The 27,400-nt window shown below is 52.0% G+C and overlaps 2 protein-coding genes across 3 annotated transcripts; both read right to left on the bottom strand.

Moving 5' to 3' along the window:
- Nucleotides 1-36: 36 nt before the first annotated feature.
- On the bottom strand, nucleotides 37-10,657 carry Sytl1 (synaptotagmin like 1). Of its 2 annotated transcripts, none has more exons than XM_075946412.1 (15): nucleotides 10,546-10,657; nucleotides 8,148-8,376; nucleotides 6,649-6,797; nucleotides 6,362-6,437; nucleotides 6,240-6,285; nucleotides 5,396-5,468; nucleotides 5,055-5,149; nucleotides 4,793-4,906; nucleotides 4,529-4,695; nucleotides 4,148-4,244; nucleotides 3,650-3,808; nucleotides 3,288-3,366; nucleotides 3,101-3,200; nucleotides 637-842; nucleotides 37-331 (listed from the first exon to the last, which is right to left on the bottom strand). In XM_075946412.1, exons 2-15 carry the CDS (start codon nucleotides 8,336-8,338, stop codon nucleotides 192-194), a joined length of 1,692 nt encoding a protein of 563 aa, XP_075802527.1. In that variant the 5' UTR covers nucleotides 8,339-8,376; nucleotides 10,546-10,657; the 3' UTR covers nucleotides 37-191. The 2 variants fall into 2 exon arrangements, with proteins under 2 accessions (XP_075802527.1, XP_075802526.1); XM_075946411.1 differs by having other exon boundaries at nucleotides 5,055-5,164.
- A 3,003-nt stretch (nucleotides 10,658-13,660) lies between these two features.
- On the bottom strand, nucleotides 13,661-26,425 carry Tmem222 (transmembrane protein 222). The gene is made up of 6 exons (XM_075945435.1): nucleotides 26,045-26,425; nucleotides 19,536-19,620; nucleotides 18,080-18,111; nucleotides 16,231-16,327; nucleotides 16,021-16,151; nucleotides 13,661-14,497 (listed from the first exon to the last, which is right to left on the bottom strand). Exons 1-6 carry the CDS (start codon nucleotides 26,236-26,238, stop codon nucleotides 14,410-14,412), a joined length of 627 nt encoding a protein of 208 aa, XP_075801550.1. The 5' UTR covers nucleotides 26,239-26,425; the 3' UTR covers nucleotides 13,661-14,409.
- Between the last annotated feature and the right edge of the window lie 975 nt (nucleotides 26,426-27,400).

A 27,400-nucleotide genomic window follows, 5' to 3' on the forward strand; every position in this document is an offset into this window, starting at 1 on the left:
GGTGTCCAAGGAGCAGTTCCCTGAGGTCTCCATGTCTGAGTGACCCTTTTTCATTCCCTGGGCTCTTTTATGCTAACTCCTTACCACTCAGACCTCATCCCCTGCTCGGTAGGCGGTGGCTCCATGGACAGACTTTATTGACTCCAGCCATGGGTATACTTTGGTGGGGTACACAGAGGGGTTTAACAGGGCTATGCCCTGGGGACCAGGTTGGTTCTGAGGGGCAGAAGGCCATCCACCCACTCACATGGACGCTCCAGGAGTGTCTGCCACAGCTGCTTTTCCTCAGGTGTGGAATCCATCCAGGGCACTTGGAGCCCATAGCTGCTGCCTGGAGATGGGTGGGCCAGAGTGAAGGGTGCTGTCCCTTTGGACACCTCAGGTTCCCCCCAAAAAAGTTTCTTGTTCCAGATTATGCTCTCTACCCAGTCACCCCCAGTTCTTTGAAGACAGTTTTAAAAAAGGGAAGTGAAGCCAGGTGTGGTGGTCCCGGTACTTGAGAGGCAGTGGCAGGCAGATCTGAGTTCGAAACCAGCCTGGGTTACAAAGTGAGTTCCAGGACAGCCAGGGTTCAAGGCCACCCCCTGGAGCCCAGGCCTCCAAGTTTGACTCCCCTCCGGGCCCTGCTCTGCTCACCTGTACCAAGGCTGAGGCGTGTGCCCCCCAGCTGGCGACTGGCCAGGGCCCCGTGGTCCCACAGGGAGAGCTCAGCACAGGCTTGGCGTAGGTCGGCAGGCCCGAAGCCATCATAAACCATGGTGTGGTTGAACACAGGGCTGAGGCTTCGCCGAATCACTCTCGTGCGTTGCCGGCTGGCCCGACTGTCGTCAGGTAGCACTGAGCTGAGACAGGTAAGAAATGAGGGCTGGTATTGAGTGACCCACCCCTTAACACTCCCTAGCTAAGCCAGCCAGTGACCATGGCCTGTCCTTTCATATGTCCGTGTTCCCCTGGCCCCTGCCTGAGACCAGCCCTCCAGCCCTCTCTGCTTGGGGACCTTTACACCAGTCCTCTCTTGATGGTCGCTCTTGAAACTGATAACTACTGTTCCCGGGATCCCAGAGAGAAGTCTCTGAAATGCAATTCTGCTTTTTCCTGGCCCGATGACCTCCAGTATTCCCTGCCCACCCCCTTGAGTTTCCAGAGCCTCTGAACCATTCTGCAGAATGTTCCTCGGATGTGCAGTAACAGAAAACCCAAACGGGAACCCAGAGTCAGACTGATCTGCCTCCACTTTACTTCTTGAGGGTACCCAGAAATGCTCAGAGGTTCTCCAAAGCCTACTTTGAAAACCACAGGGCTGAAGGTGTAACTCAGTGGTAGAACACTACTTGGGGTGCCTCTGAAGCATTTTGGTCCCCAACACGATGAAAGACAACCACAGTCACCGTTCAGTGAATTACAAGTTCAGGACCAAGCTCCATAGCTTGTCCTTCCAAGATTTCCAAGAAGGGGCCCTTGTGGCTTTCTGGGTGTGGTAAGTGCTATGGGTACACAGCCTCCACAGAATGGAGCCTGTACCGGCTGATTCTCTGTCAGCCTGACGCAGACTAGAGCATGGCTCTCAGCCTTCCTGACACTGTGACCCTGTGGTGGTGACCCCCCAACCAGGAAATTATTTTGTTGCTGCATCATAACTGTAATTTCGATACTGTTGTGAATCATAATGTAAATATCAGATATTGTGACCCTCAAAGGGGTTGTGACCCACAGGTTGAGAACCACTGGGCTAGAGCCCTCTGAGAGGAAGGAATCCCAACTAAGAAAACGCCTTCGTGCCAGGCGGTGGTAGCACAGTCCTTTAATCCCAGCACTCAGGGGAAGAAACAGGTATAGCTCTGTGAGTTCAAGGCCAGCCTGGTCTACAAATTGAGTTTCAGGACAGCCAGAGCTGTTATACAGAGAAACCCTGTCTCAAAAAATAGCAGCAAGACAGAAATATGCCTCCATTAAGATTGGCTGTGGGCAACTACAGAGTATGTCCCTCACTAGTGATTGGTGTGAGAGGGCCCATTCCACTGTGGGTTGGGCAACCCCTGAGCTGGCTGTATTGGGTTCTCTAAGAAAGCAGCCTGAGTAAGCCACGAGGAGTAAGCCAGCTCCTGCCTTCAGGTTGCTTTCCTGCTTGAGTTCCTGTCCTGACTTCTTTCTTTTTTTTTTTAAATATTTATTTATTATGTATACAATATTCTGTCTGAACGTATGTCTGCAGGCCAGAAGAGGGCACCAGACCTCATTACAGATGGTTGTGAGCCACCATGTGGTTGCCGGGAATTGAACTCATGACCTTTGGAAGAGCAGGCAATGCTTTTAACCACTGAGCTGTCTCTCCAGCCCCCTGACTTCTTTCAATGTGGGAGTATAAGCCAATTAAATCCTTTCCTCCCCAACTTGCTTTTTGGTCATTTTTGGTGTTTCATCACAGCAATAGAAACCCTAGCTAAGACACAGTTCCTCAATTCCCCTGACCCCACCTTTTTTTTTTTTTTTGTAAGACGGGGTCTTGCCAGGCAGTGGTAATGCATGCCTTTAATCCCAGCACTAGGGAGGCAGGGGCAGGTGGATCTCTCTGTGAGTTTGAGGCCAGCCTGGTTTACTAGAGCTAGTTCCAGGACAGGCTCCAAAGCTACAGAGAAAACCTGTCTCGGAAAAAAAAAAAAAGAACAAAACAAAACAAACAACCCACCCTGTCTCAAAAACCAAAAAGAAAAAGACAGGGTTCAGGGTCTTACTCTGTCATCTTGGCTGACCAGGTTATCCTGGAGCTTACAGAGATGCACTTGCCTCTGGCTCCCAAGTGCTGGAATTAAAAACACATGCCACCATGCCTCGCCTAAACCTTTAAGACAGGGTCTTATATAACCTGTGCAGCCATGGATGACCTTGAACTGACCCCTCTGCCTCCAACCCTAGTTTATGTAGTTTGTAGGGAGCCAAGCCAGGACCTCATGCCTGCTAAGCAAGCACCCCACCAGCTGTCGCAGGACCCCAACCCTTTGCCCAGCTGATCACTTCCAACTGATCTGGGTTGGAAGGACAGGTTGGTCAGAGGTTGGAAGCAGAACGAAGGTACTGAACGACATGTCACGCTGCCTCTCACCATTGTATGTAAGTGTCCAGGGATCCTGGCCGCAGTGGCACGAGGCCCTGAGCTTCCTTTACCCAGAAGTGTAGCTCCCCACTCAGAGGCTGTCCTCCTCCTGTGGGGACACTCCAGTTCAGACCACCACCTCATGGAACAGGTCTCTCACATCCCAGGGGCCTGTCCAGCTTGGCCTCTCACTTACCCTCTGAGCCGGCAGGGATGTACTTGAGGGACAGAGAGAGCAGTCCACGGCTGGGAAGCTCGTCTGGAGACGGGGGAACCTGAAAAAGCGGGAGGTGGGCCTTTCAGTGGTGAAACAAGTCAGGGGGTAGTGTCTCCAGAGGCAGCTGGGATATGGTGGTTGAGAGAAGAGTATTGGGGACAGGGCTCCGCTGAGGACGATGGGCAACACTCTCCAGGAAGGGGCATCCTGGCTGGCAAGCCTTGCCTAAGGGTAACAAGCAGTTTGAGGCCCAGCGAGGCTCTGTGGAACCTTCTGCAGGTGCTTGGTGGTCCGTGGGGTAAAGGAGGGACATCTGTGTTCGATTGCACACCAGCCCTTACCCGGGGCTGTAGGGGGAGCCACGTAGCCTCAGAGCCCCAGTTCCACGTGTCTAGGGGAACTTCGACCTCTCCCAGAAAGATGTTGCGACCCAGACTTTCGCGGTGCCACACGGACAGCTTCAGTACGCGTCCTGGGAGATCAGCTTGCTGGACGGAGTGCTAGGGACAGGAGGTGAGTTTCAGTGGAGCACGCTGGAGGCCCCTGGCATGGCTGTGGCATGCCTGTTGACCGGAGCTGGTCTCCCCACGCTCCTTGCGAAGATGGAATCCTGATTCTAGGCTAACTAGGGTCTCATTACCACAACCCAGCACAAATTGCCAGGCTTTGGATTGTGCTAACCAGCAGAGGCCGGGTCATTTTGTCATTCCCCTCACAGAACAAGGCCCAGAGCCACCAGTGAGATTAGCTGGGTGGACCCTGCCACTCACGCCGCCACAAAGGGCAACCAGTTTTTTTCAGGGGGCGAGGAGGGGATGACAACACCCTTGTCGCCTCACCCGCAGAGTCTCATTGAAGATGGGGTTCAGATTCCGTTTCTTCACCGACGTCTTGCGCTTGTTCTGCTTATCCGGGAGGAGGTAGGTTTTCACGTAGCTAGATGAGGGAGGTGAAGGCTGGAGGTAAGAAGGGGGCCCTTCCAGAACCATCATCCGGCTCTGGGGGCTTCCCCAATCACCAGAACACAGCGGCTCCGCGTGGAGGCCTGGTGCTAATCAATTAACAGGTATCCAATTTAGCATGCCTCCCAATTACACTTCCGTGCCCATTTTGAAGAGGAGGAAACTGAGGCTGAGGCAAGTTGAGTGGCAGGCTGGGTCTAGGAGTGCCCTCGCCCCCCCCCAAACCCCCTACAGCCTATATGCAGGGTAGTCACTCACGGATCTGAGCGGCGACGTCTGGCGGCGGCCAATCCCTGACACTGAATCACCTGTACTCGCAGCTCCGCAGCGCCCGGCTCGTAGCGCAGTGCGAAGTGCACCGAACCCCGCACCTGCACGGTGCCAGCCTCAGGTTCCCCCGACAGACTCATCAGGCTGCCGCTCAGCTGCAGGCGGGGCGGGGTGGGAGGTCAGGGTCCCAGGCAGGCTTCCCACCGCAGGACTTGCCTGGGCACCCCGCCCAGCCCCTCCCTAGTCCTTCACCGTGGAGGAATTGAGGCTGGACACAGAGGAGCTGCTGCTGAGCATGCGGTTGAGTGAAGGGCCGAGTCCTGGGGCCTCTTCCCCATTCTCCAGGATCTCGGAGGTCGCCTTGATCTGGAGAGGGGAGAAGTGATAGGGGCATCCTCTACTTCCCCGGACTGTGCAGGGGGCACCGACAGGTCTCATCCCCGGGGCAGACACACTCTCTGTCTGGAATCCGTTCCCGGTCTTGAGAACAGCCGAACTGGCTACTCCCGCCTACCTGGGCTGCAGACGGCCAGGACTCCTGCTCCGCCCTCGGCTCAGGATCCAGCGCTGGGTCCGTCTCTGCCACCTGCACACCCCCTTGGTCGGGGGCTGGTGGGGCACAAGCTACTGAGAGAGCCCCTCTCCTGTGTGTGTTGCTAAGCAAACCTGGAGGGACTTGTTAAGAACTCTAGTCTCCTGTCAGCTTCAGGCCCGAGAGATGACCTGGGGCTCCCCATTGCGGGTGGGAGGGCAGAGAAAAGAGGAAGGTGAACATGGTAGTTGGGGGGGGGTTCACTAAACACTGCCTCTGATCGCCTCAATATCTTCTGCTCCCCAGCTCACCCTCCCACTCACCTTCCTGAGCCTGGGGTTCCTCCTCATGATCTGAAGTCTTTGAGGCTACATATGGTGAGGGAAAACCAGGTCCCTGAGGAAAGCAAAGGGTAGAGCTCATGATGGGGGTTAATGAGGAAGGGGTCAAGGGTTATGCTGGGGTCAGAGGTCAGAGACTCCAGCCAGCTCACCTCAGTGTTGGAGTAGGGCTGCCCTCAGGGCAGGGCTGGCTACCAGCTGCAGGACCAGTCAGGCCTGTACTTCACACCCTGGCATCCCAGGCCTGTCCCTCCTGATGTGCCAGCCTGACTCCTAGGTTCAGTCGGTGGGGCGGTAACATCTGAGTCCCTGGCCTCAGCCTCACCTGCTTTAACCCAACCCCATTTTTTTTGGTAGTAGGCTGGCTTCGCGCCTCATGTGTGGTTGAGGATGAGCTTGAACTCCCGTTCCTCCTGTTTCTACCTACTGAGTGCCAAGATACAGGCCTCCACGCCTGGTTTATGTGGTGCTGGGGTTTTTTAGTTTTTTGAGACAGGGTTTCTCTGTAGCTTTGGAGCCTGTCCTGGCACTAGCTCTTATAGACCAGGCTGGCCTCGAACTCAGAGATCTGCCTGTCTCTGCCTCCCGAGTGCTGGGATTAAAGGCATTCACCACCACTGAGGCCTTATTCTTTATATCTGGCTTTACAGTTGCCTTAGAGGCTTGGTCCAGGCCACAGGTGGATCAAGGTGGTGAAGCCCTGAGCACAGAAGAGAGCTGCCCAAATCCCCAGATTCCCAGTAACGGGGGTTCCTCCCCTAGCATGTATCCCCATTTGGAAGCACAAAGTGCTTGTTATTGGCTTATTCAGGCACTGGGTACTCACTTGGGTCTTGATGTGCCTCTCTGGAGCAGCCATCTCTATGGAGACCCTAGAAGGAGGGAGCCGGGTTTTTCAGGGCTGGGCAACTCTGGCAGCCCCCTCTCCTCTCTATGCCTTCTCCTCACCTTGGCTCTGGCTCTTCCTCTGCAGTGTCTATCCCAGCAGCCTCTGCCTCACCATCACTTCCCAGAGTCTGGTCTCCTGGGCTCAGGAGAGAAACTCTATGAGCCTCCATTCTCCGGATGCCCCGTCATGGCTATGGCCCACGGGAGATGCCCATCCACCTCCTATAGCCCGCAGAGGGTGGGGCTACTCAGACACTCAGTGGGGGGCGGGACTAGAACCCAGAGCCCAGCCCTGCCCATTTACAGTCTGCACCCTTGGCTTTCCAAAGCTCCCCCTTCCTCCTCACCCCTGGAGGTCTTCTTCCTGCGGATGGAGGCCCTGACAAGGTCAGACCCAAAATGGGCATGCTGATGCCGCTGGGAGCGTGCTTCTTGGAACCAGTCCCCCGTCAGGATCTTCAGCTGCCCGGGGTCTGCCAGCGAGGCTCGGAGCTTGCTAGAAGATAGTGGAGAACACGGCTGTCTCTACTCACCTAACCAGCCTTCCTGACACCCACTCTGGACCAGGGACAGGGGCTCAACAGCAACACACATGACCCTTGTCCTGGAGCCGCTCAGGCTACTGAGGGGACGGAATCCAGACTAGAAAGTTCAGTGATGGAGGTAAGAGGACCTTCTGTAGGAACCCAGGAAGGCTTCCTGGAGGAGCTGACCTGTGAATTCTTTCTTTCTTTTTTTTTTTTTTTTTTTTTTTTTTTTTTTTTTTTTTTGGTTTTTCGAGACAGGGTTTCTCTGTGGTTTTGGAGCCTGTCCTGGAACTAGCTCTTGTAGACCAGGCTGGTCTCGAACCTGTGAATTATTTCTTAAAGGCTAAGTTGGAATTCTCTAAGGTTTAGAAGCATAATAATCATTATTCATGAAGTGGTTATTGCAGGCCATGCCTGGTAGTTTATTTATAACACATGTATGTGTAATGTATGTATGGTGTGCATGCATGTGTGTGTGCTCCCATGTATGTGGTCACATGCATTTGCATGTGGAGGTCAGTAACTGAAGTTGGCCCATCCTTCTGTAACATATATATATATATATATATATATACATATATATATATATATGTATGTATTGAGGCAAGGTGTCTCACTTGCATAGAGCTCACTGATTTAGCGAGCCTAGCCAGACAGCTGGCTCCAGGAATTCCCCATCATTATTGCCCAAGTACTGGGACTATGGGTGGGCCACCATACTGCCCTGGCATTTACATGGGTGCTGGAGCTCTGAGCTCCTCCTCGCGGCTATGCAGTGAGCGCTTTACCCATGGAGCCATCTCCATGGACCCTTTGCTCTGTTTTAGCTGAGAATGGTGAGGTTCAAGGTCAAGGCAGCGGCCCCAGTTTACACAGCTGCCCCAACAGTGTTTGTCACCCTTACAGTCCTTGGCCTCTGCTGCATCTTAGGCTTGGAGGAGTACTCGGATTTGGGAGCACTGCATGGCTAGAACAGGTTTATGGATATCTGGGTGGGGCTTATAGGGAAATGGATGAGACGGGGAGCTGACAGGGACCAATCAGGGTGACTTGTAGACTCACTTAGAGGCTCTGATGCTATGTTCTGAGGCTGGGGAGGGGCCAGCAGAGTATTAAGGACAGGTGATGTCTGTCCAAGTGTCCTGTCCCAAGGTGGAAAGCCCAGAGACAGGGGGACTTGAGGGAGGACCTGGTACAGGTTTGGAGTTGGCCAAGGTCAGTGGAAACCAGGGAGTTAAGCCAAGAACCACCCAGACCCAACATGCAGCCTCCAAGGACCCTGAATCCCTTCCTTCTGACTGGTGGCGGTCCTGTCTCACCTGACCCGTCCCTCCTCCAGTTGGCGTAGGCGGGCATCTCGTTTGAGGACATCAGTGATGGCCTCCTGCTCCTCCTCTGTCAGGAAGCTGAGGTCCAGCAATCCCTCAGCGTCCGGTTCTGGCCCATATGCCATGGGGAGGGAGGGCAGGGCCCAAAGCCTCTCCTGAGATGTGTGGCCTCTCTGGGGCATCAGCTGGGGTTGTGCCCCAGCTGGGCATATGTAGCTTCCTGGGGATAGACCAAGGGTCATTATCTTCTCAGATACACAGCGCCTCCTGGAGTCAATGGCCTGTTCTCTCCCAAGCACACACACAAGTTATAGAGCAATCAAAGGAAGGCCAGGTCAAGGTGAGGTGGAGCGTGGGGGGGGGATGCACTTAAAGAAGGCTACAAGGGCACAGAGCACAGTGCACATGCCCCTAAGAATACACAGAGAACTGCAAGCCAGTGCACACTGGCGCGTGTACCCGCTGTTCTAGTCACAGTTGTATGGGCACAAGGGTACCTGGACAAAGACAGGTAACCTACACACGTTCCCGATGACGGGACTGTGCACACAACACAAGAGACCTGAACCCAAGAGCTGTGCACAGTAAATCTTTTTTTAAAATTTTTTTGAAGATGTATTTATTATGTACACAGTGTCTGTCTGCATGTATGTTTTTACTGGCCAGAAGAAGGCACCAGATCTCGGTTGTGAGCCACCATGTGGGTGCTGGGAATTTAACTCAGTCAGTGTTCTTAACCTCTGAGCCATCTCTCCAGCCCGCACAGTAAATCTTAAATCTGCACACAATATGTCCACACAAATGAGACAACTACTCACAAACAGATCCCTGCATATTCACAGATCTTGCCAGCTTTTCTCTCACACATACATACACACACACACACACACACACACTCTCTCTCTCTCTCTCTCTCTCTCTCTCTCTCTCTCTGCCCATTTAACCCAGCTGTGAACAGGAAGTCAGTACTTTGCACACGACATAACCTGATTGTTAGTGAAATGCGCAAATATACCTGCACAAGCACGCAAATGCACACCCAGCCTTCTCCACTGCTCACGCTTAAGCCCCCCTATCCAGGGAGCCTCCCAACCCAGCTTGCCTCTGCCTTCGCCTCCCTCCACCCTGCCCTGGCTCATTTGGCCTTCCTGTCTGAGGCAACCTCCTCCCCAACCTCACCCCCAACTTCCTCCCCCCGGCAAGGTAACCACAGCACCCAGTTCCACTGAGGCCACCCGCCCTGGGACTCCCCGACAACAGCACTACCCTCTTGGTTGGAGGAGATTCTGAGCCCCTCTGATTACAGGGGCTCCCCAACCCCCAAACTTGGCTGGAGGCCCCAGGTGGCAAAACAACTCATGCCCAGGCACCACAGCCACTCCGGAAGGAAAACATTGCCAGCTGAGAGGGGCGTGTGGACGTGGCAAGGGCCCAGCACTCAGTAGTGGCCCTGGCCTGTTCTCACCAGGCAGTCTCTCCTCTCGTTCCCACCTCTTCCATGCCAGGCCTTCAGGTGGAGTTGAAGTGGGAGCAGGGAAGCTCAGAGGCAGGTCCTGGCTTGTGCCTGTCTCTTCCTGCCCCTGTCCCCTCCCAGCTGAGTCAGTGACCAAGCCTAGCAAGCAGGTGTCCTCTCCTACCCTGCTTTCCCGGGGGGGGGGGGTTCTGCACATCCGCATCTGTGTAGCCCTGGGCAGACGCCTGTGCGCTGCCAGTGACTGCTTCCCAGAATGGCTGTGCTGGAGGTGCCAGCTAGGAGGGCGGCTTGGGACTCTTCTGTGGCATGGTGTACGAGCATTGCTGTGTTGTGCTGAACTGCTGCATTAGCAGGGTGGACATATGTGCAGGTCAGGCGATGGGATAGCATCCTAGCCTAAGCGCTGTGTGGTTGCACCATACTGTATGTCAAAGGAGTGTTGACGCTATGTGCAAGTGACTTTCTGGGAGATAGTGCCGTGTGGGTGTGCGCATTTCTTCCTGTGTGGTTGGCCAGCCCAGGCTGTGTTGTGGTGTGTACCCTACTGCCCTGGGGACCACCAGATGTGTCTGTGTGTGAAAGCGGAGGAACATTTGGCAGAACTGGGCCTGGCCTTGTTTTGCAAGTCTGCTCAGTCTCTGGGCTGTGGGCCTCCAAGTCCAAGTTTTCTCTACCTCAAATTCTTTCTCTTTCCGAGGCAGATCAAGCTCCTGGTGCTCCCCACCCTCCCACCCCATAGTGACACCATCGGACAGACCCTTTGGTGACAGAAAGTATGTCAATCTGCCTGGGCAGGCCAGAGTCATAGACTTGCTAGTACTTCCCCCACCCAAAGCTCCCAAGGTGCCAGAGTATGCTCAGGACACCAGGTGGCAGTGCCTGTCCCTTAGACCACTGGCAGGAGAGGTGTGTTACCTGGAGGGGTCCAGAAGGGAGGGCAACTTCGAAGGCACCTCCAGCTCTCCAGGAAGGAGTTTCAGAGCCCAGAAGAGCAGTGGGTAGACAGGCTGACTCGCCCAGCTGCAGCTGCCCCAGCCCTGAGGAGGTGGAGGAGGAGGAGACACCTCAGCAGGGCCTGGTGCAAAACCGGGCCTGGACTGCAGCTCCCCAGGTGCACTGGGGCACCCACAGCAGCTGTCAGAGCAGCCAGGGCCAGTTTTGCAGGTCCCTATGGCTGTGGCAGGGGCCCAGCATTTCCCCTGTAACCAAAGGATGCCATACCTGCAGGGCTGGCTCAGGGACTTGGCAGGTCCATTTGTGGAATGGGTAGCAGACCCTCTCTGCCACAGAGGACCAATAGAAAACTGCTTTGAGAGCAAAGTTAGAAAGTTTTCTTTTATTTTTTTTTAAGATTTATGTATTTATTATGTGTACAGCATTCCTTCCATGTGTGCCCGCATGCCAGAAGGGGGCTCCAGGTCTCCTTATAGATGGCTGTGAGCCACCATGTGGTTGCTGGAAATTGAACTCAGGACCTCTGGAAGAACAGTCAGTGCTCTTAACCACTGAGCCATCTCTCCAGCCCAGAAAGTTTTCTAAGAGCTTCAGTAATGGGAGGATTACAGAGGAGTTGCCACTAAGACTATGGAGTTGCCCCCAGGCAACCTTGATAGATTCCATATGGCCTTGAGCAAGTTTCTTAACCCCCCTTGGGCAATAATTTCTTTCTATGCAAACTGGAGTGGGACCCAAGAAGCACAAGTGCCTGGTACAGCTGGTACACAGGTGTCTGGTACATACAGCTGGTACACAGGTGCCTGGTACAGCTGGTACGCTACACGGGTGTCTGGCACAGCTGGTACACTACACGGGTGTCTGGTATAGCTGGTACACAGGTGTCTGGTACATACAGCTGGTACATAGGTATCTGGTACAGATGGCATGTCATAGATGCCAGGTGTCCTCTCTCTAACAGACCAATGCCCATGGCCATTTTAGCACCTCTGACCATCCACATTCACAGAACAGCCATTTGTCTCCTCTCCCCTTGGAGCTCCTCCTATTTGAAGGGCCCTGGATTCCCAAAGCCAGCTGAGGAGCCCACATTCTCACTATCAAGTACCACATCTTGCTTAGGAGAACCTGTTTTGGGACCATGATCTGTGACTATCCACATTCTGGTCTTAGGTACTAGAGGCCACCTCTATCCTTTTATTTATGTGTATAAATGCTTTGACTACATATAGATATGTAAAACATGAGTGCTTGGTGTGCAAGGGAGCCAGAAAAGGGTGTCAGGCTCTGGAACTGGAGTTATAGATGGTTGTGACCCACCATGTAAATGTTTGGGATTCCAGTTCCTCTGGAAGAGCAACAGGTGCTTCCCCCCCCTTCCACTCCCTCCGCCAGCCCTTTTTGAGACCTGGTTTTTCTGCATAGCCCTGTCCTGGAATTCTCTCTGTAGACTAGGCTGGCTTCGAACTCACAGAGGATTGCCTGCCTCTGCCTCCCAAGTGCTGGGATTAAAGGTGTGCGCCACCACCTTACCTTTGGCCCCCTTTTAAAAAATCATTTTTTGTAAAATCTTTTAATTCAAGCATACCACGGTGCCCATGTGGATGGAAGAGGGCTTTGCAGGAGCCCAACCTCTCCTTCCACCTTTACGTGGGTTCTAGAAACTGGACTCAGGCCTTGGCTGAACGTGCTCTTACTCTCTGAGCCGTGTTTCTGGCCCTCAAGTTTGCTGGTTTTTTTTTTTTAAATATTTATTTATTATGTATACAATATTCTTTCTGTGTGTATGTCTGAAGGCCAGAAGAGAGCACCAGACCCTATTACAGATGGTTGTGAGCCACCATGTGGTTGCTGGGAATTGAACTCAGGACCTTTGGAAGAGCAGGCAATGCTCTTAACCGCTGAGCCATCTCTCCAGCCCCCAAGTTTGCTGGTTTTTAACTGTTTTTGTGTGTGGGTGTTTTGTCTGCATGTGTTTGTGCACTAGATGTGTGCCTGTGGAGAACAGAAGAGGGCACTGGACCCCTTGAGCTGGGGTTAGATGTGAGGCACCACATCTGGAATCTGAACCTCTGGAAGGGCAACCATTCTTCCAGCCCCACACTGTTTGGTTTATTTCTGTTTTGGTTTTCTGATGGCTGTGAGCCACCATCCTCTGGCAGGGCAGCCAGGGCTCTTTACCTCCAAGCTGTCACTCACCCTGACTTGTTCTCGTCGGTCTTATTTTCAGTTTTTTTTCCTTATCTAATAATCATTCTTAGGTTTCACCACTATTGAATAAACCCCTAGATTCATGTACAGGGATGGAGGGAGTCAGCAAAAGCATGCATTTACACAGGCGCCTTCCACTGGTGTCCCCTGTGGAAGTGGTCAGTGGTCACCTGCACCATTGTGTCCCCCACTGGAAGAGACAAGAGCAGGCTCCTCCCTCAAGGACGCTTCTCTGGCCCTCCTCCCACCTCAGCACCTGGAAGATAGCCTATCTTGCCAGTTTTCAGGCTCAAGTGTCCTTTCTAAGTGGGGCTCTACTGGTGTTTGGGTCTCTTGCTTCCTCTGAACTTGGACAAATTATGTGGGTGTCCATTTCTTCACCGGCCACATAGACTGATAGTGCCTGCCTTACAAGGCTGTTGAGGTTACATAACCAGGCTCCGCAATAAGGGCCAGTACAGAGGAAACAGCCTTTGAGCTGGGCTTTGGTGGAAAGCAAAGGATCAGAAGTGCGTACAGGCTGGTATATGGTGAGGAACACAAGGAACATGGGGTTAGCATGTGGACTTCACCATGGCCACCATACACTTGGCTCACAACAACTGGGCACTCCTGGCTGAGGAAACAGGTTACTCCCAACCCCAAACATATTGCCAAATATTTCCCCATAGGGAAGAAGATTCCTTCTAGAAGGAAATTTGGAAACTAGACAGGGAATGGCAGGGAATGCTGTGCCCCAGAGCTCCAACTGGAAAGACTCAGACATGCTTTTAGCAACCAGATCGCTTTGCCCCAAGACCCCAGGGATACATGAGCTTAAGGAACTGGGGGTGGAGTGTGAAGGAAGAAAATGACAGACACCACCTCAACTTGAAACTTTATTTCCTGCCAGGGAGCCCCTTATGAAGGAGCAGGGGTGAGGCAGGCTGCACAGGGTTCATTGCAGCAACCACAAGTAGACCCAGTCGATCCATGGTGGCACCAGCTGCTCTGATGGTTACTCACACTTTGGAATAGGAGTTCTAACACTAGCATGAGGGCTCCCTGGGCTGGAAACAAGTGCGGTTCACCTAACCTGATTTACAGGGGATCCACTCTGCATGTAATGCCATTTACCTTGCTAGCCAGGGCCCAGACGAGGGGCCATGGTGAGCACTATGCTAGCACGGCTCTAGCAGACATGGATGAGCCTAGCCAGCCCTTCAGGCCAGCAGAGAAGGTCCCAAGTCTCTTGGCTCACAGTACTTCTCAACACCACACCCCACGTCGGGACATGACTACCTGCCAGAAAGCAGCTTCAAAATCCAGCTCTGGCCAGTGTTTGGGTCCATGTCTTCACTGTGTCCTGGGCATGGCAGAAGCAGTCCAGTGGCAGTGGCAGGAGGCACTCTAAGGGAAGGCCTTCCCAGGACAGTGAAGGGGATGCCACAGGGTGAGGACAAGGAGGCCCTTAGTGGCCTCATCTTACTCTACCTCGGCACTTCCATCCCAAGCCCCGACCCTACTTCCAACCCAGGAAACTAGCTGCCTGAGGGTGGGGATAAAGACTGGGACCAGGGAGAGGTGGCAGGGGCCTCCTTGGGAGCCTGGTGGGCTTGGGTCATCTGAAAACCATCACCGCAGATTGAAGACGAGACTGACGGTCAGGATGATGCCCAGGAGAAGGACAAAGGGCAGCCACGTCCTCACGAAGGCTCCAACACTGACGGGAGAGCACAGGGGCATGGTCAGGTGAGCAGGCAGATGGTCCAGAACCCTCTCCTTCCGACCCAACAGGGTTGAAGGTCCTAGGAGGGTCCTGGAACTTATTCCTCAGTTTAGTTTGCCAAGGGACAGGGCCTCGTCTGATGCCTACTCTGGAGGCCATGGAGGAAGCAAATGGACCGAGTCTCACTCGCACCCAGTCACTCGTGACCAGGGGCTCTCATTTGAGGGTGAGACCCACAGAAGACTGGAAATGGATGGCCAGAGGCAGAGGGCTACGAGTCAGGGTCTCAACTCATGCCTGGCTCTGTCTTAATCCTGTGCCCGGTTATGTGCTTTTGGGGGGAGTTTCTAAAGCCTTCTAGGGGCAAAGAAGCCCCCTGAGAATTTCTCTTCCAGAAGCTCTTAAAGATAAGCACAATTAAGAACAAAGTTGGGGGGCTGGAGAGATGGCTCAGAGGTTAAGAGCATTGCCTGCTCTTCCAAAGGTCATGAGTTCAAATCCCAGCAACCACATGGTGGCTCACAACCATCTGTAATGAGGTCTGGTGCCCTCTTCTGGCATGCAGTCACACACACAGAATACTGTATACATAATAAATAAATAAATATTAAAAAAAAAACCACAAAGTTGGTAAGGGGGTGGGGTGGGGAGGGAGGCTTCAGTTCAAGTGTGAGATGGTCCTAAATCTGGGCTCTACTGTGGGATATAGAAACTCACCCACCCTGAGTTCTCTCTCTGAATGTCTTAAGTCATGAGGGTGTGGCTTCAAAGACCAACCTGGACTAGGAGCTCAACTATCCAGAAGCTTGCCTCTGACAAAGGACATGGGGGGGGGGGGGGCTAGGTGGAAGGGGAACACTATCCAAGAGATTTTTTTTTTGGGGGGTGGAGGTTCGAGACAGGGTTTCTCTGTGGTTTTGGAGCCTGTCCTGGAACTAGCTCTTGTAGACCAGGCTGGTCTCGAACTCACAGAGATCCGCCTGACTCTGCCTCCCAAGTGCTGGGATTAAAGGCGTGCGCCACCACTGCCCTGCTCAAGAGATTTTTTTGTTGTTTTTTAAGACAGGGTCTCTCTGTGTAGCCCTGGCTGTCCTGGAATTAGCTCCATAGACCAGACTTGCCTCGAACTCAGAGATCTGCCTGCTTCTGCCTCAGGAGTGCTGGGATTAAAGGTGTGTGCCACCACCGCCCGGCTTATCTAAATTTACCTTATTTAGTATTGACCTGAACACCTGTAGGCTCATAGGTCTCCTAGAAGCCAGAACCACTGCAGTCCTTTTCCCAGGGACAGCCCGGAAGCAGCCACCCAGTAAACAACTGATAGGTCAACAGGGACCCATGTGGAGTAGGACTTTGCTACAGCCACCTGGCTCTCCACCAAGAGCTTGGTCGCTCTAGATTAGACCTCACAGTCTCTGTTCAACTGTCCCTGGTGACTGAAGGACTCCAGTGACAGTCTTCCTTGGAGAGTGGCCTGGGGGCGGGGCTTGCAGGTGGGAAGACGGCTCACCACTCACCTGACATACTTCCCATAAATCAGGCAGAAGAAGCAGAGTGTCACCATGTTCCAGTTGGTGCTATTGTTGTACCGCATCAGGTTCAGGGCCAGCGCCACGTGTGAGTGGCAGTTGTCACAGCAGAGATTGTGCTGGAGACACAAGAGCAGCTGGGTCAGACTGGGCTGGGAGGAGGGGAAGGGAGAATCTCTGCCCCCAGGTCCCACCTACCATGCGGTGCTTGTACTCTTCAGATGCATCGTGCACAGCTGTGTCCCATGCGTTGGGCCCACTGGCATACACCTGTGCGGGGTCCAATTTCCAGAACCTGAAGAGAAAAGGGAAAGTTCTGGGCACTGGCTCAGCCCCTCTGTGTTCTTCCAGCTTTATGAACAATTTCTGTGCGGGGTGCCCACGGCTATGGGGCCAACCAGGTCCTTGTCTAGTATGGCATGACTATTTCCTCCCAATTGAAACCCTTTCTTCAAGGAGGGGAGCTCTTTGAGACGTGGGAAATACGGAAATCAAGTCTGTTCGCGTCTCCCCAGGAAGTGAAACAATTGTCACCAGGCAAGACCACCAGTGCCACGATGGCTCCCGGGGACTCAGCCTAGTCCAGAGCACCGTGTGGTTGGAATGTTTGGCTCCTATTTTTTTTTTTTCTTTGAGACAGAGTTTCACGGTGAGGTCCTGGCTGTCCTGGAACTCACTCACAGATCAGACTGGCCTTGAACTCAGATCTGCTTGCCTCTGCTGGGATCTAAAGGCATGTGCCACTGCCACCACCACGGGCTGTTCCCTATTATGTTAAAATCCTGACCCCTGAGGAACTCCCTTCCAGTTGGGGTCAGTGATCCTGACCTGAGAGACCCCTCCACCCTTTTCATGTGTGGGAACCAGCAGGCCCCGTGGCCCCCGCGAGGCACTGAGTATACCAGCACCCTGTTCTTGGCTTTCCTACTCTCCAAAGCTGAGACATGTTGATGAGCCACCCACTCAATGGCATTTTGTCATGGCAACTGAATGGATGCAGACAGAGGGAACACCTGAGTCTAGGCTGATGGCAGAGGGGTCAGGTCAGTACTGGGGCTGTGGGAACAGCTTGAACGAGGGAAACATGCATAAACTGTGCAGTGTGTCCCAGAAATAAGTGATTGAGCAGCTGGAGGATTCAGGGGAAAACAAGGAGTCGGGAACCAACTGGCAGCTGAGGGGGAGATGCAGGTGTCGCACTGAGGGGGACCCAGCAGCATTCTCCCCCACTCAGATTTCTAGAACCAATGGCCTCAGGCAGAAGTGGGGTGGGGTGGGGTACAGCGACGGAACCAGCAGCAGGTGCGGCAGGGAGAACCCTGTGGTCTGGACTGTGGTGCTCAGGGGCTCCGCATAAAACTGCCTTTGGAAATACCAAAACCAGACAACAAACACTCTGAAAAACAGCCCAAAGAACCCCCAGACCACATCTCCACCTGCCTGAGGAAGCCAGAGATGGGAGCTATGCTCCAGGTCAGCTCGTCCAGCAGCTTCCTGTGCAGTCTTGGGCCACAGAATACCTGCTGTTCTTCTGAGGCATTGTCACCAGGCCCAGAGTCACAGGAACCACCCAGCGCTGAAGACAGGGCTGCAGCGAAACCTGCTTTGTTCTCAAAAGACCTGAGCGGCTACCACGCCCTCCAAGCAGAGCTACAGTGGAGCCCCAAGCAGCCTCCTAGTCCTGAAATGGCCTGCTTGTTCCCCAGCGTGGAAGGACTCCAGGCTACACAGGAAGACAGACTTGCTGTAAGAGCTAGCTCTGAGGCTTCCTAACTGTGCGGCCTTGCCTGAGTCCTATCCTTTCCGTGCTCCTGTGCCGTGGATTGAAAACACAACCTCCCAGAACTGAGGCCAGACCTGGATGGTCTACAAGATGAGGCCCAGACAGGGACTGACACACTAGGCATCGGGTACAGGGCACTGTGTACTCAGGGGTTCTAACTGTCCCCAGGGTGCTGGTTCCTGCTGTGTCTCACAGGGGGTCTGGCCAGTTACTCTGAGCAGGAGGAACCTGGCCCTAGGGCTAGACACAAGACTATTCACTTACTTGGCAGGCTTTCCAAAGGCCATGTTGTCTTCCTGTTGAGAGACAAGAGCAGAAGTCAGTGCAGAAACTACATCCAGTCTAATGACACCCTGTGCCAGTGGCTGAAGTGCAGTGACTTAGAAGGGACAGCAGAGTTGGGACACAGCATGGCATCTGTAGTGCCAGAGCCACTGCTCTGTGCGAAGAATGCAGTGCAGGGGCTTCTCTGGGCCTCCCTGACGTCCTCAGCACAGTCTCTGACCGTTCATCATGGGCCACAGCTCTCTTCACGCTGTAACATCGGCCTCTGACCGCTCAACGCAACACTCATAGCTCACATGGGACCGGAGAGGGACACCTTCAGAGCAGGACAGAGGCTGCCAGACCCACAGACCTTTCTTATAAGGGAGACTGGGGAGTCCTAGACTCCCTGTGTAGACACACAAACACCCCAGAAATATAATTTTATACATTGAGACAGGGTATCTCAATGTAGCCCTGGCTGTCCTGGAACTTTCTAAGGAGACTAGGCTGTCCTTGACCTCACTATCTCTGCCTCCTGAGTATTGGAAATAAATGCACATGCTACTATGCCTGGCTTTGTTTTTGTTTTTTTTTTTTGGTTTTTTGAGATAGGGTTTCTCTGTAGCTTTGGAGCCTGTCCTGGAACTCCCTTGGTAGACCAGGCTGGCCTCGAACTCACAGAGATCCACCTGTCTCTGCCTCCCAAGTGCTGGGATTACAGGCGTGCGCCACCACCGCCCAGCTCTTTGTTTTGTTTTTTGAAGCAGGGCCAAACTCTATACCCAACACTAACATGGAACTCAATATGTAGCCCAGGCTGGCTTTAAACTCTGGGCAATCCTCCTACCTTAGTGCTGGGATTAGAAAGGCATGATCCACTAGGCCTAGCTAGTAAAAGTATTAAGTTCACAGCAACAAGCCTTGCCCTGTTAGGATGGCTGTAATAACCATTAATACAAACAGACTATGCCATCACACCCCTTCATTCCAGCTTCAGCTACCTAAAGACAGCAAATGCCTCATGCTCATCTGGAAACAGCCCACTGGACTAGCGCTGGTCCATCCTCAGGAAGCAGATCTGAGAGCACAGCTGGTTCAGTCTAAAAGCCCCACCCTAGGGTGTCAGCCTCCCCTGTCCCCCAACCATGGCTCCCACCTTCTGAAGGTCCAGAGATGTGGTTCCTGGATGGGCTGACTCCACTCTTGCCTCTAACCCCTACCCATGTCTTGGTACCCAGGGATGGGGGCAGAGGGCTGAGCCAGTTACTTAAGATTCCTCTGGCCACACTGCCCTCCTGGCCTGTCCTGGAGGCAAGAGAAGGAAAGGGGTCAAATACTGGTGAGGGGCAGAAGGCTAGGGCCAGGGTTGAGAGTTTTCTGTGACTTCCTGGGTCCAGGCTGGCCCTCTCTGTGAGTCTGTAGACTCTCCAGGGCAGGGCAAATGGGGACTCACCGAAACAAAATAGGGGCCGGCAAAGTCCCGGATGACTCCCGTGGATGTGCAGATGCCCATGTGGCCGATAATGGGAAAAAACCACCTATAAGCAAACAGGGCAGGGAAAGGACAGAGCAGGTTAGGCAGTTGGGGAAGCACGTCAGACTGCTTCAGGGCGAGTCACATCACGAGGGAGGGGAGAAAGCACCAAAGAAAGGCAACTGTGACTCGGAGCACACTGGGATATCCTGCACCTCTGCCATCCCTGATAAAGGACACTAACACCAACACCAAACACAGGAAAGGACGCAGAGCAGCCAGCTCGTGGACTCTGCTGGGGAGATAAAACACCTCTCTCGTGGGAAACTGGCAGGCCCTGTAGGCTATGCCTTAGCAGCCCGAGGATGTACAGAAAGAAACAAGGCCCTGTGCACAAACACTGACAAAAACATACATAGTACTCTGAGTGCTTGCTTAACATAAACAAAGCCCTGGGCTTGAACCCCAGAACTGTAAAAAACAAACACCCTTAATGAACTGTGCTCATAAAAATGTGTACTTTTTATTGGAGCTGGAAAGATGGCCCAGAGGTTAAGAGCACTGGCTGCTCTCTAGAGGACTTGGTTCAATTCCCAGCACCCACATGGCAACTCATAACCACCTAACCTTTGTGGGCACCAGACACAGATGTACTACACAGACATGTATGCAAGCAAAACACCATAGACATAAAATAAAAAAAATTAAAGTATATCTTTTGTTGTATGTAAATTATCTCAGTAACAACAACAACAACAACAAGGTAACAAAACCCAACTGAACTGGACATGGCTAGAATACGCCTGGAATCCTAGCACTTGGGAGGCAGAGGCAGGCAGATCTCTGTGAGTTCATGCCTTATCTATATAGTAACAGTTTGTCTCAAAAACTAATGGGAATGGGGGGGCGGGGATGGAGAGATGGCTCAGTGGTTAAGAGCACTGCCTGCTCTTCCAAAGGTCCTGAGTTCAATTCCCAGCAACCACATGGTGGCTCACAACCATCTGTAATGAGGTCTGGTGCCCTCTTCTGGCCTGCAGACATACACACAGACAATATTGTATACATAATAATAATAAAAAAAAGAACTAATGGGAATGGAGAAATGGCTTAGCCATTAAGAGCACTTGCTGTTCTTGCAGAAGACCAGGGTTCAGTTCTCAGCACCCACAGAGTAGCTCACAACTCCTTAATTCCAATTCCATAGGATGTGAACCCTCTTCTGACCTCCATGACCAACAAGCACGCATGTAGTGCACATATATGCATACAGCAAAACATCCATCCATACAAAATAAAGCGTCTGAAAAATAAATGAAACCACACACACACACACACACACGGAAATGCATGTTTAACAGCAAAGTAAGTAAAACTAGCATAGCCTTGCAATAGTTGCAGGTAACAATGAAAACACATTTCTGTTTATTTCTGTCTACATACAATATCGACTCTCAAGAGCACACGCCTGAAAGAAAGCCTGACCTAAGCATATAAAATACAGCACTGTTAATGTTCCAGAGAAGACAAAGCAAATCTAAGGTTAGTGCACTAGCACTAGCAAGATGTGGCTCAGCTGTGAGGGTGCCCGCCACCAAGCCCGATGACCCGAGTTTGACTCCTGGGGCTCACATGGTAGGAGAAATGACTCCATAAAGCTGTCCTCTGACCCGCACACGTACACACTCACTCCTGTATATACACACATTAAAAATAAAGTAAAAAAATTGCAAATGTTATTTTAAATTATGTGTATGTGCATGTGTCTGCATGCAGGCAGAATGGGTACCCACGAGTATTGGATCCCACTGAGCTGGCCTTGCAGTGGTTGTCAGCCACTGACACAGGGGCTGGGAAGTACGCTTGGGCTCTAACACTACATGGTCTTAACTGCTGATCCGTCCCTCCAGCCCATAAACTAAGAGTGCTTGCTGCTCTCCCAGAGGACCAAAAGAGTTAGCAGAGAGTATTCCGAATCTTCCCAACATAGAGAAATGGTAGCTGAAGCAATGGATACACCATTTACCCTGATTTGACCGTCAGGCTCTCTGTGTGTACAGTGTATGTGTGGAGGTCAGAGGACCTTGGGTGTTGCTTTGTCTTCTGCCCCTTAACAGGATCTTACTGCCATGTACACCAGGCTAGCAGCCTGTGCACGTCTGGGGATTCCCTGTCTCTGCCATCTCACCATAGGTGTCCTGAGATTACAGGTGCCTAGTTCCTATGCCAGTCTTTGCATGGGTTCTCGGAATCTTATGTTTGCGAGGCAAATATTTTGCCCGCCCATTTTAAAAATACATATTAGAGCTGGGCAGTGGTGGCACACACCTTTAATCCCAGCACTAGGGAGGCAGAGGCAGGTGGATGTCTGTGAGCTCAAGGCCAGGCTGGTCTACAGAGTGAGTTGTGAGTTCTAGGGCAGGCTGGAGCAGGCTCTTCGTTCCCATCTTCCTTCAGAGTAACAAGTGCTTTGCTGAGGGCCCACTGCTTCCTTCCACCTATGTAAAACGCTGCGCACACGTGGAGTGCACAGTGTTGCACCAAGGCAGTCAGTAAACCCTGCTACCAGACTGAGACAGTGTGCCGCTGACAATCGCAGTGAACACAGGCCGGAAGCCAAGAATTGTGGGCAACGACTCCCCTGGCTCAGAACCCAATCCCAAACTCTTTGAGACCAGATTCCTTTCAGCTGGCAGGGGACCTGGCTCTGAGCTCCCGGCTGATGGAACTGGGAATGAAGGTGTGGGAGACAAGGCTAAAGCACTGTGCCCAGCAAAGTCCCAGGGAAAGAACTCTCGACACATCTTGTCAAGCATGCTCCAGAGCTCAGTTAGCTGCTGTCTCCTCTGGACCTAGGACAAACGTGGTCCTTGGTAAAGGGTTAGTGAATGAAGGAGTTGCTAGCCCTGGAGTTTCTGACTTTACCCCCTCATCTACATACAGCACAACAGCATCTGCTTCCACAGCTGACGTAAGGACCGATGACGACAATGAACGGCAAATGTTCAGCTGTTTGGTTATTAGCAGCAGCTATTGTTAGCAGCTCAGAAGTGGGGCACAGGTCTTGGGCTCATGGTCTTCCTCGGATCTACCTCTCACAGGCATGACAGTCCCCATGCCACATCTATCCCTGCATTCAGCAAACTCACATAGTCTTGTCATTACCAAAACAACTATATCTGTCTCTTCTGCTGAAGGGTGAGTCCTCCAATGGGAGTAGAGAGTCTGAAGAGAACCAAGATGTACACTGCTTCTAGCCTGGACCGCGGGGAACTCCGTGTCTCCACCTCAAGCCGCTACCACTTCTCTGCAGAGGACCATGCCACAAAGAGTTCTAAAAACGAGGAGCTGATCCGATGGCTTAGTGTGTAAAGGCACCTGTGCCGAGTGAGTCTAATGACTTGTTTGATTCCTAGGACTCATGCGGCAAAAAGAACTAAGTCTTGTAAGCTGTCCTCTGACCTCCATGGGTACTCATACACATACAGAATATATATATATATGTATTATATATTAATTGCACTATATATAATATATAATAGTATATATTATGTATTAATTGTGATGCAATGTGTGTGTGTGTGTGTGTGTGTGTGTGTGTGTGTGTGTGTGTGTGTGTGTCTGTGTGTATTTCAAAACAGAGTTTCTCTGTGTAGCCTTGGCTGTCCTGGAACTCAATCTGTAGACCAGGCTGGCCCCAAACTCAGAGATCCACCTGCCTCTATCTCCTGGCTCGTGACACCACCACCTAGCAGAAATAACTAACTTTTTAAAATGAAGAGATGAGGAAAAGGCCAACAGGGCTAGCATGACAAGTTCTCACACAGTTCGTTCTCTTCCTGGCTCTCTCCATTGGTCACTTGTTATTCTCCACCCTCCCATCACCTCAGGAGCAAGCAGCACCTGCTTTCCTTGCCAGGGTGTGGCTATATACCTAATACACCAGGGCCTTGCTACCTACAGCTACAGAGGCATAACAAGTCAATCAGCCAATGTGTTAGAGGAACATTTAATGAATTAACAAGCACATATTGTAAGTTGTTTTTTTGTTGTTGTTGTTGTTGCTGTTCTGGTTTTTCTTTTTTTAGCTTTGGTTTTTTGATCCAGGGTCTCCCTCTGGAACACTAGGTTGCCCTGGGTCTTGCTCTGTAGCCTAGGATGGCTTTGATACTCTCAGGGACCCTCCTACCTTAATCTCTTGGAGTGCTCTCAGATCAGAAATGTGAACTACACTGCCTAGACTCAGACTTCGGTATTTTTCTTTTATGGCTTATTTACTTTTACTTATTTAAAGGTTTTGCCCTGCATGCATGTATATGTTGTGCACCACCTGTTTGCCTGGTGCCCATCAGATCCCCGGGAACTGGTGATACAGACAGCTGAGTATTATCACAAGGGCGCTGGGAATTGAACCCTGGTTTGCAAGAGCAACAAGTGTTCTTAACCACCGAGTCACTGATTTGGCCCCACTCCCATCCGTTTTTGCCTGTCTCCTGAGTGCTGGGATCACAGGTGTGCCGGGATCACAGGTGTGCATCACTATGCCCAGTCCCCACCCTAGTTGAGACAGTCTCTCTCACTGGCCAGCAAGCCTCAGAGAGCCTCTCATCCCCACGCCCTCAGCTCTAGGATTGCAAGCAATGCACTGCTGCATTTAGTTTCTCACGGGGGACAGGACTCCAACGCTAGGCTCTTCACACGGCAAGCCCTTTACCAACTGAACCATCTCCCCAAATTGTTTAACATAACACAAAAGTTAGAGTCATTAGCTGGATAGGGTGTTATATACCTGTAGTTCCAGAACCCAGAAGCCTGAGGCAGGGGGATCAGGAGTTTAAAATCAATATGAGGTACATAATAAATACCAGCCCAGGCTGGGCTACATATAAAAATCTTGTCTTAAAACCAATCAAATAAGCCGGGTGGTGGTGGCGCACGCCTTTAATCCCAGCACTCGGGAGGCAGAGGCAGGCGAATCTCTGTGAGTTCGAGACCAGCCTGGTCTACAGAGCTAGTTCCAGGACAGGCTCCAAAGCCACAGAGAAACCCTGTCTTGAAAAACCAAAAAAAAAAAAAAAAAAAAAAAACCAATCAAATAAATGCAAAAACAAAAGATTAAAGTGATTTTAGGATCAGCAACATTTGAGGCTAAAGATGATTTCTTCTCCACACACTTTGGCTGGTTTTGTTTGTTGCAGACTGGGTCTCACTCTGCAGGCCTGGCTGGGGTGGAATGCCAACCATCAAGCTGACCTCTGACACCTGCCTGCCTCTGCCTCTGGGTGCTGGGATTAAAGATGTGATTCACAATGCCTGGTGGCTGATTTTAAGAGGCAAAAACACACATGCCCACAGGTGAGGGGCGCTGTGGCATGCTGAAAGACATTACAGTTGGTAAACTTGACTTCTGAATGTCTTCTTGCTGGGGCAATAAACAGACCAAGGCAATTCTACAAGAAACTCAGCTTCACCATGGGGGAAGAGGATTCCTATAAAGTAATTCAAAGAAATGGAAATGAAAGCTTGCAAACTGCCCAGGTTGTTAAGACTAAAGTGGGAGCCGAGCGGTGGTGGCGTACGCTTTTAATCCCAGCACTTGGGAGGCAGAGGCAGGCGGATCTCTGTGAGTTCGAGACCAGCCTGGTCTACAAGAGCTAGTTCCAGGACAGGCTCCAAAACCACAGAGAAACCCTGTCTCGAAAAACCAAAAAAAAAAAAAAAATACTAAAGTGGGAGGGCAGGAAGTTGCACCTATGTTCCTGCTTCTCTTCTTCCACCAGGAGGCAGACACTTAGGTATCTGATTTGGTTTGTAACTCAGAAGATGTGGGGGGTTAAATGTTGGCATGGGCCTCCCCTTGATGACATTCCATGAATCAGTGTGGCCTCAATCAAACTCACCTTTGCTTCTAAAGGCAAAACGTCTTGCGTACAGCAGATGGCCAGTAAGCGTTCATTTGCTCAATGAGTGAAAAACAAAAACAAAACAAAACGGGGAATAGCTGGGCAATGGTGGCGCACGCCTTTAATCCCAGCACTCGGGAGGCAGAGACAGGCGGATCTCTGTGAGTTCGAGGCCAGCCAGGTCTACAGAGTGAGTTCTAGGGCAGGCTCTAAAACTACAGAGAAAACCTGTCTCAGAAAAACAAAAAACAAGAAAACAAAACCAAAAACGGTGGAATGAATGAACATACTTCTTCAGATAATGGTTAAAGGACTTTTCTGTACACCTGCAGCTTACGAGCCTGCTAGTTACCTGTCTTTCCCGCTGATCTACCCTTGTCCTCCTCCCCAATTAGACTAGGGGTAACCATGAAGAACGGAAGCATGCATGCGCGGTAACGCACTGTACAGGTGGCAGGGTTCTAGGGACCGGGTGCCGGTTGGCCCAGGGTAAGGGTTGCCCCAAGTCTGAGAAAAATCTAGAACGGCACACCGGAGGACGTTAGGGCTCTTCCCGTCTTCGCGGTGACACCGGAAGACACTCACGTGAGGACCGGGATGGGCGTCCATACCACGCAGTAGGGGAAACGGCTCCGCTCCACGTCCATGGCGATGCCACCGGACCCGTGGTACTGCTTCAGGTCCGTCTCGGCCGCCGTCGGTGCTTCTACTTCCGCCATCCGAGGAGGGGGCGGCGGCGGCTGCGACAGGAGCAGAGAACTCCCTTCCGCTTCCGCCATGCTGCGCGCGGCCCGCTCGGACAGGCCCAGCTCGGGAAGGCCTGGCTGCAGCGCCGCTCGCCCCTGTTTCGTCACTTCCGGGAGGTTAGGGGTCCGCCTGGTTGGTCTTCCCTCCGGGAATTGAAGTCTTGTCTTTTTGTGCCCGGCCAGCCTAGCCTCTTCCCGCGCTTGTAGCTGAGCGGATGTCTATGCGGTCCTCAGGCAGCTCTCCGTCTAGCACTAGGGAGACCCACAGCCAATCGCGGTTCGGTTCGCCGGCACGTGATGCAGGCAGTGGGAAGGGAGGATTGGAAGACAAGAAGGGAACCAGGCTACAAAAAGGTGTGTGAAAAATGGGGCAGAGAAGCAGATTGCCTCAGTCGGCTGAGACTGCTTTATTGGAACAGTGGGGTCGGAAGACATGTATCCGCACATAAGTAGATACCAGAAAGTTCCAGGTTTTTTTTGTGTGTGGTTTGTCTAGAATCAGAGTGAGTTGTTTTCCATGCCCAGCCATATTGTTTCTGCAGGTGGAGCAGACCGGACAGGTTAGAGCTAAGTCACTCTTTCTGGCTAGGGACGATGGCACAGTTCAGCCAGACTTGATTCCTCATGACCTGAGGCTATTAGCCTACACAAGGTATGGACGAATGCACTAAGGAAGGATAAAGCTACGCCCTTTGAGAAGATCTTCCACCAAATTATTCTTTTGGGGGGGGGGGGTTCGAGACAGGGTTTCTCTGTGGTTTTGGAGCCTGTCCTGGAACTAGCTCTTGTAGACCAGGCTGGTCTCGAACTCACAGAGATCCGCCTGCCTCTGCCTCCCAAGTGCTGGGATTAAAGGCGTGCGCCACCACCGCCCGACACCAAATTATTCTTTAATGGTGACCTATGAAAAGCCTGGTGTCCTGATGCTTAAATGTAATTTTAAAAATTTATCTGTACTGTGTAGAATCCGAATGGCTTTGACTACACAGTTCCTCATGTAACAGATGCTCCCAGAACTGTGTATATCCCTACTGAATGTACACGAAATGTACCTCAATTTAGATATCTTTTAAGATCTCACTGGGCTAAGTGGTTTAATTCCTTTAATTCCAGCACTCCAGAAGTAGAGGCAGGCAGATCTCTGCTAGTTAGAAGCCAGCCTGGTCTACAGAGCTAGTTCAACCAAGGATACACA

The sequence above is a fragment of the Microtus pennsylvanicus genome, chromosome 13 (assembly GCF_037038515.1).
Source record: "Microtus pennsylvanicus isolate mMicPen1 chromosome 13, mMicPen1.hap1, whole genome shotgun sequence".
Lineage (NCBI taxonomy): Eukaryota > Metazoa > Chordata > Mammalia > Rodentia > Cricetidae > Microtus > Microtus pennsylvanicus.

Bases quoted from the DNA above. Each gene is read 5' to 3' on its own strand.
- Tmem222 (XM_075945435.1), bottom strand. From the start codon at position 26,238: ATGGCGGAAGCGGAAGGGAGTTCTCTGCTCCTGTCGCAGCCGCCGCCG. The intron at 19,621-26,044 runs GTGAGTGTCTTC...GTTTGCTTATAG, and splicing joins ACGCCCATCCCGGTCCTCAC to GTGGTTTTTTCCCATTATCG. The intron at 16,152-16,230 runs GTAGGTGGGACC...TTGTGTCTCCAG, and splicing joins AAGAGTACAAGCACCGCATG to CACAATCTCTGCTGTGACAA.
- Sytl1 (XM_075946411.1), bottom strand. From the start codon at position 8,338: ATGCCCCAGAGAGGCCACACATCTCAGGAGAGGCTTTGGGCCCTGCCC. The intron at 6,286-6,361 runs GTGAGGAGAAGG...CCCTCCTTCTAG, and splicing joins GAGGAAGAGCCAGAGCCAAG to GGTCTCCATAGAGATGGCTG. The intron at 4,907-5,054 runs GTAGGCGGGAGT...TCCCCTCTCCAG, and splicing joins CCTGGCCGTCTGCAGCCCAG to ATCAAGGCGACCTCCGAGAT.